This window comes from Thalassophryne amazonica, chromosome 8 (assembly GCF_902500255.1).
Source record: "Thalassophryne amazonica chromosome 8, fThaAma1.1, whole genome shotgun sequence".
Classification (NCBI taxonomy): Eukaryota; Metazoa; Chordata; class Actinopteri; order Batrachoidiformes; family Batrachoididae; genus Thalassophryne; species Thalassophryne amazonica.
Window position 1 is genome coordinate 61,720,229 of NC_047110.1, and position 8,202 is coordinate 61,728,430.

Sequence of the window (8,202 nt, forward strand, 5' to 3'; positions counted from 1 at the left end):
AATGATATAGAGACAATAGACCATATTTTCTATGAATGTGACAAAACCAGAATATTTTGGAATAACTTGGATCTTTGGCTGAAACAAACAAAAAAAAATATAGTACTTCCAGAATCTATTACCAGAGACATAATAACATTTGGAATATTATTGAAGAACAAAAATGATGAACTCTGTAGCAACCTAATCTTCTGTTTAGCCAAATTTTTTATTCATAAGCAAAGAGTGTTAAAATCACCCCCTGTCTTTAAAGTCTTTTTAAATGACTTCCATTTATATATGAAATCTCTGAAATATGTTAAAACATGAAAACCTGTATGAAGCCTTACTCGAATTTCCCACAAATATGAACTAATCTGAATATCTGTACCCCCCTTGTAAATGTATTTTATTTATTTTTTCTTTATTTATGTTTTTGTATGCCTCTCTTATGTCTACTTCTGGACTTGCGATTCAATATTGCCATCCTTGTTTGTTTGTACATTAGTACATTTGTACATTGTTAAATAAAAGTAAAAAAAAAAAAAGTAAAAAAAAAAAAAGAAAAGAAAAAAAAGACTTCTGGCGTCTTTTAGGACAGCCAATAGCGATCTTCCTTATTGGGGAGTTACTTGGTAACCGTGTCTGTTGCCATGTTGCACAGCAGTAACCAGCAGATACATGGCTTCATTACTGAGCTTCCTGCACACAAAATATGTCCTGAAAACACACCGGGACACGCTTCCACAAAAAAATTAACCAGCCTTAAAAAATAAATAAATAAAATCGCCATTCTGGTTAGCATATCTTTGTTACGTAATGTCAAAGTTGTCCACGATGGACTGTAAGCATCGAGAGAAAGATCACGGTAAGTTAGCTGCTTATGCTAACTAGCTGTGGCTAATGCTAAGATGCGGCTAACTGTTCATTCAGTTTCTACGTGTGTTAGGATAACAAAAGGAGACAGTTACTCCTTTCAGTAATACGTCCCCGCTTTTGTGTACCTTGAATCAGACAGAATTCGTCTCCAAAGGAAAACTGCTACCTGCAAACTAAAGCTAACATAAATACCGTCTCACCAAAGTGCATCATGGAACTGCTACAAACGTACACCATGTAGGCGTTTTTGTCAAATTTGGGTGCCATTTTTCCAACACTATTTTCTTAATTAAAAATATACTGACGTTAATGTATACATATGTGAATAAAATAGTATAACCTTTCCATGATTGTTACTGGCTGTAGTCAGTGTTGCTGTGCAGAGTTGGAACTGCATTATCCTCAGGACACGAAACCAAATGTAACTAATTAAGTGGTTATTCAGGTTAATATTGTCACAGTAAAAACACAGGGAACATTTTGTCACTCAGACACACTTGCACACACGTGTGCTGTCAGATATGGAATTCATGGGTGAATGAATGCGTTATCTGCTGCTTGATCCTCAGCTAACACAACACAGACAACCCTTCCAGCCATCTGACTTCACTGCAAAAATGATGCACACATAATGAACGTGTGTTTCACATATAAGAAGACAGAGGATGTGCCTTGCTTCATTGTGCTGTGATCATTTCAGATGCAGACTTTGAGAAGATAACTGCTGTGCTGCTCAAATCACGGACAGGAGAGTTTGACTTGGAGTCGATTCTGTTTCTCAAATTGAAAGGTCTTGGTAAGATAAAATTTTCTGTTAATAGTTTATATCATTTAGTCAGCTTGTGTACAGATACTGTGATGTACAGAGTGGGACAGGACAGAATACAGGTTTTTCAGCAGCCCGTGTTCCACCTGGCTGCTGCAGATAAATGATTACGGTACTTTTACGACGTGAGGATGGAGTAATTGTCTGCCTGGGTGGTTGCTATGCAGGACTCAAGGTGGTTCCATGTTGTCGTGGATGTGGCATCATGTAGCACCAGCACAACCTCCCAGACCTGATCTGATTACACTAGTCGACACGATTTTTCTTGCATGGAGTTTTCAACAGGCTTTGGGTAATTGGGGGGCGCTGAATCCGAATCTGGTGTTAGTGTTTGCCAATTACATTTTTGAGATATGAAAACATATTTCTCGTATCAAACATTGAAGCAGAAGTTGCAGTTTCACACACCTCTTAGGCATCATAAATGATATTACGGCTCTTGTTCACATTTCCCAAACATGGTTTAAAAACTGTGCTTTTGAAGCTGTTTTTGTGCATGATTAGTGGCATCAAACTTGAGAGTGAATAAGCAACTTTTGCACAAGACATCAATATGGAACATGCAGATTGCAAAAAAAAAACATGATGTGATAAAGGAAATCTTTGCTCAGATTCAGCACCCCAAAATTACCCTAAATCAGTTCTCAAAGTCCATGCAAGAAATATTTTTGTTGTTGTCCACCAGTGTTATTTTAGTCTGGCAGGTGTGGATCTCTGTGCATAATTAAATCTAGCGCTGCAGCTCTTATTTTCACAGTTATTGCCGTTGTTAGTATTCAGTTTTTTAAAATGTCATTAAAATAGAAAAAAAAGTCATTTTCAGTTTTTCATGGACCTAAACAATGCCTTCAAATTACATGTTTTGCCTGTCTGGTAGTCCAAATCCCAAACATTTAGAGCAGAGGTCACCAGCCCTGTTAATGTTTTCCATGTCTAACTACTCAAGTCACACCTGATTTTTTTTTTTTTTTTAAATTGGTGTTTTCCAGCTATTGATGGGCTGAGAACACCTGATAGAGTTAACTGCCTGGGAGTGAAACAAGGACAGTTAGAAAATATACAGGGCAGGTGCTCTTCAGGAACAGGGTTGGTGACCCCTGATTTAGAGTGATAAACAAATGACAAATTCCTCACACTTGATAAACTGTGCTTGATCAGCTATTGGATTAGATGGAGATAATTTTCTGTTAATTCCCTCATCCTTTAAACCGTGATTAAATATTTGTTTTATAGGAATATATGATCTTGGATGCATTGGGGAGTGCACAAATTTGGAGAGACTGGACCTCTCTGGAAATCACGTCACAAACTTAGTTCCTTTGGCATCTCTTCGGCTTCTTTCTGTACTTAACGTGTCTGCCAATAGGATTTCCAGTTTAGGTAAGCATTCAGGAGTAATGAAGTTTGTACGAGGTCTGTTAGAAAAGTATCCGACATTTTTATTTTTTTCAAAAACCTGATGGATTTGAATCAAGTGTGCTTGCATGAGCCAACCTTGAACCTTCATGCGCATGCGTGATTTTTTTCACGCCTGTCGATTGCGTCATTTGCTTGTAAGCAGCCTTTGTGTGAGGATGGGTGGAGTCTCTCGTCGTTTTTTCTTTGCAAGGAAATGGCGGAACGACTGGAGCAGCGCGACTGCATCAAATTTTGCCAGAAACTGGGCGACAGCCGGGTGGAAACCATTCGGATTATTCAGACGGCTTTTGGTGACGATCCTCTGGGCATCACACAGTTTAAGGAGTGGTACAACCGGTTTAAAGGAGAGCGAGCCGCGCTCCGGGCGGCCATCAACACGCTGAAACGACCAGATCATTTCCAAAGTGAACGCTGTGATGATGTGGGACCGTAAGTGACTATCCGAGAAATTGCGGAAGAGGTGGACATCAGCACTTTTTTGGCACATTCCACTGTGAAAGAAGATTTTGCCATGAAAAGAGTGGCGGCGAAATTCATCGGCACGAAGCTGATGGCGCAGCAACAGCGCCTCCGTGATGAAGCCTCACAGGACATGCCGTGACATGCTCACCTCGTCCACCATTCAGAAGATTCAGACGGCTTCGGTGGCTTTTCAGTCGTGTGACTATCCGAGAAATTGTGGATGAGCTGGACATGTTACAACATGTCCTGTGAGGCTTCAACACGGAGGCGCTTTTGCTGCGCCATCAGCTTCGTGCCGATGAATTTCGCTGCAACTCTTTTCATGGCAAAATCTTCTGTCACAGTGGAAAGTGCCGAAAAAGTGCTGATGTCCACCTCTTCCGCAATTTCTCGGATAGTCACACGACGGTCCTACATCATCACAGCGTCCACTTTGGAAATGATCCGGTCATTTCAGCATGTTGATGCCGCCCAGAGCGCGGCGCGCACTCCACCGTTGTGCGGACGTCTTTAAACCGGTTGTACCGCTCCTTAATCTGTGTGATGCCCATAGCATCGTCACCGAAAGCCGTCTGAATAATCCAAATGGTTTCCACTTGGCTGTCGCCCAGTTTCTGGCAAAATTTGATGCAGTCGTGCTGCTCCAGTCGTTCCGCCATTTCCTTGCAAAGAAAAAACGACGAGAGACTCCACCCATCCTCACACAAAGGCTGCTTACAAGCAAATGACGCAACCGACAGGCGTGAAAAAACTCACGCATGCGCACAAAGGTTCAAGGTTGGCTCATGCAAGCACACGTGATTCAAATCCATCAGGTTTTTGAAAAAAATAAAAATGTCAGATACTTTTCTAACAGACCTCGTATTTCCATATGTGAATAAATAATTCCAAGTCCCTTATGTATAAGATTTTGTTTAATGTTTTTCTTTCTTTCCCCCAAATTTTAGAGCCCCTGCGTAATTGTGACAGTTTACAGAGCTTAAACGTGGCAGGAAATATCATATCCAGGTATCTGTATTTATGATAAAGTGTTTACTTAATGAATACTGAAGGATTTCACTAGGTCACTAATTGTAATGGTAATTTAGCATATAAAACCTAGAAATCCTTATTTTTCTTTAGCCTAAATATTTTGCAACTACTTATACTGCTAAAGCGTAATATGCTGAAGAGGACAAGTTAAGTGATTTAACCTTTTTGTTTTAAACAGTGTTGAAAACCTGCACTGCCTTCAATTTTTAAGGAAGCTAGAAAATATAAGACTGAAAGACAACACTTATAATTACACCAATCCAGGTAATTTACTTTTAAGTCAGACTTTATAGAGCCAGTGTAACCGTGTTCTGGATAAATGAGCTGACACTGTCCTTTATTTCAGTGTGCAGGAACTCATCATATAGAAGTATAGTTCTTGAGATGTTTCCAAACATCAGGGTGTTAGACGGTAAGATTTTCTGCATTTGCAGCCAGATACGTCAGTATTTTGACAGTGACTTAATAATGGAATTGAACAGAGAAGGATTTTCATCCAAGAAAACTGGTGATAGCTTGCCTGGAGTCTCCCATATGCCTTCTGAAAAACTAGCTGAAATTTCACATCTTTCTAAGAAAATCCCACTCTACCACAAAACTGCAGATGATGCAACAGACAAAACTTGTATTCTGTGCAGTTTTTCCGATCACACCCACAAAAGCCTCAGAGTCCTTCAGTGTTGGGTGCCTCTACAATTTTTGTCGCTGATGTCCTTGCATGACCAATCTTGCATGACCACACATGACCTCCAAATGGATTTATCATACAATACCATATTGTTTGTATTTCTTCATGACTGATGTAAATGGAGTCCAAGACATAGTCAGTGACTTGGAAATGTATCTATCCCCTTACTTGTCTAAAGAAAACTCGCTGTCACAGTGATCATTTGAATGAACAGTAATTCTTATGTTTAATTTGTCCAATTACTTATGGCCTCTGAAAATATGGCACTGACTGTGTATAAAAAGGGCTATAATTTCTAAATGGTTAATGTGATGCTTTTGTTAAACTCCTTAATTAAAGCCTAAAGTCTATAGACATAATCTTGATCGTTTGATTTCAACTTCATTGTGGTGTTGTACAAAGGCAAAATTACAATAATGTTACTGTCCAAATACATATACTACTACATGCTTTGTGTGTAAAAGAAAAAAGTTTCAGGTTTTATGTATTTCTGATTCAACAGGTGAAAGAGTGGTTGGCCGTGGGAGTGACTTGTATCAATTATGCAAAGACATTGATGAAACCATTAAAGGTACATTTTTTTACAGTGAATCACAAATGGATTCAGTTTAATGTATATAATCAAATCAATTTTATTTATATAGCGCCAAATCACAACAAACAGTTGCCCCAAGACGCTTTATATTGTAAGGCAAAAGCCATACAGTAATTACAGAAAAATCACAACGGACAAAACGACCCCCTATGAGCAAGCACTTGGCGACAGTGGGAACGAAAAACTCCCTTTTAACAGGAAGAAACCTCCAGCAGAACCAGGCTCAGGGAGGGGCAGTCTTCTGCTGGGACTGGTTGGGGCTGAGGGGAGAGAATCAGGAAAAAGACATGCTGTGGAAGAGAGCAGAGGTCAGTCACTAATGATTAAATGCAGAGTGGTGCATACAGAGCAAAAAGAGAAAGAAACACTCAGTGCATCATGGGAACCCCCCAGCAGTGTAAGTCTATAGCAGCATAACTAAGGGATGGTTCAGGGTCACCTGATCCAGCCCTAACTATAAGCTTTAGCAAAAAGGAAAGTTTTAAGCCTAATCTTAAAAGTAGAGAGGGTGTCTGTCTCCCTGATCCGAATTGGGAGCTGGTTCCACAGGAGAGGAGCCTGAAAGCTGAAGGCTCTGCCTCCCATTCTACTCTTAAAAACCCTAGGAACTACAAGTAAGCCTGCAGTCTGAGAGCGAAGCGCTCTATTGGGGTGATATGGTACTATGAGGTCCCTAAGATAAGATGGGACCTGATTATTCAAAACCTTATAAGTAAGAAGAAGAATTTTAAATTCTATTCTAGAATTAACAGGAAGCCAATGAAGAGAGGCCAGTATGGGTGATATAGTCCCCGTCAGTACTCTAGCTGCAGCATTTTGAATGAACTGAAGGCTTTTTAGGGAACTTTTAGGACAACCTGATAATAATGAATTACAATAGTCCAGCCTAGAGGAAATAAATGCATGAATTAGTTTTTCAGCATCACTCTGAGACAAGACCTTTCTAATTTTAGAGATATTGCGCAAATGCAAAAAAGCAGTCCTACATATTTGCTTAATATGCGCATTGAATGACATATCCTGATCAAAAATGACTCCAAGATTTCTCACAGTATTACTAGAGGTCAGGGTAATGCCATCCAGAGTAAGGATCTGGTTAGACACCATGTTTCTAAGATTTGTGGGGCCAAGTACAATAACTTCAGTTTTATCTGAATTTAAAAGCAGGAAATTAGAGGTCATCCATGTCTTTATGTCTGTAAGACATTCCTGCAGTTTAACTAATTGGTGTGTGTCCTCTGGCTTCATGGATAGATAAAGCTGGGTATCATCTGTGTAACAATGAAAATTTAAGCAATGCTTTCTAATAATAGTGCCTAAGGGAAGCATGTATAAAGTGAATAAAATTGGTCCTAGCACAGAACCTTGTGGAACTCTATAATTAACCTTAGTCTGTGAAGAAGACTCCCCATTTACATGAACAAATTGCTCCATAATGCCATATAATGCTCCATCGCAGAATCAATTTGCAGAATGAAGTATCTACCTGTATTTAATTTTTTTTCCATGAGTAAAACCAGAGGCTTACACTATGACAAAGGTTTTTATTTTCTCCATTAACAGCTGGTTTATACAAGAATGGACAACTTGTTGAAAAGCCTGATTGTAAGCCATGGGTGGATGATACTTACTGGGAAATAAAGAGATCAAACAACGCCATTATCGATGAAGCCTACAAGCAGTTCAATGGTAAAAGAAAGAAGAGGAGAAAACTGCCTTTTTAGAGCCATTTTGTTACACATTTCAGTGGAGAAACCACATGCCAAAACCTAACTGTTCTTTATGAGCGCTGTCCTGTTTTTCTATTTTCTACAGATGTCCTTCATGAATGCAGACTCCTCAACAACAGAGCAAGTCATATAATTTCACAGAGTGAAAAATCTATGAGCCTAAAGAAGCAGCCAAAGCAGTATGCCATCTGAAATGGATTATTCCTGATACACTTGTGTGCAACATTTGTTAATGTCATAGGTTTTAAAAAACAACATACAGTGGCTGTATGTGCTTTAAGCTTTTCAGATGACTAAATTTAAGTGCTTGATCAGTGTATTTCCAGACGGTTTTGTGTGTGTGTGTGTGTGTGTGTGTGTGTGTGTGTGTGTGTGTGTGTGTGTGTGTGTGGTGTGTGTGTGTGTGTGTGTGTGTGTGTGTGTGTGTGTGTGTGTGTGTGTGTGTGTGTGTGTGTGTGTGTGTGTGTGTGTGTGTGTGTGTGTGTGTGTGTGTGTGTGTTGCAGTGTGATGCCTGTGTTGAAATTTTATTGCATCCTATGCATTTAGTACCAGGAATGATGTGTCCTTGGTTCCAAACCTTTATTCATACTG

At 39.5% G+C, this 8,202-nt stretch overlaps 1 protein-coding gene across 1 annotated transcript; it reads left to right on the top strand.

Moving 5' to 3' along the window:
• Window positions 1-661: 661 nt before the first annotated feature.
• LOC117515749 (leucine-rich repeat-containing protein 61-like) lies at window positions 662-7,862 on the top strand. Its single transcript, XM_034176454.1, has 9 exons — window positions 662-847; window positions 1,559-1,654; window positions 2,918-3,064; window positions 4,513-4,573; window positions 4,776-4,861; window positions 4,944-5,009; window positions 5,788-5,856; window positions 7,444-7,569; window positions 7,696-7,862. The coding sequence occupies exons 1-9, from the start codon at window positions 799-801 to the stop codon at window positions 7,800-7,802; spliced, it is 807 nt and encodes a 268-aa protein (XP_034032345.1). The 5' UTR covers window positions 662-798; the 3' UTR covers window positions 7,803-7,862.
• The last annotated feature ends 340 nt before the right edge of the window (window positions 7,863-8,202 follow it).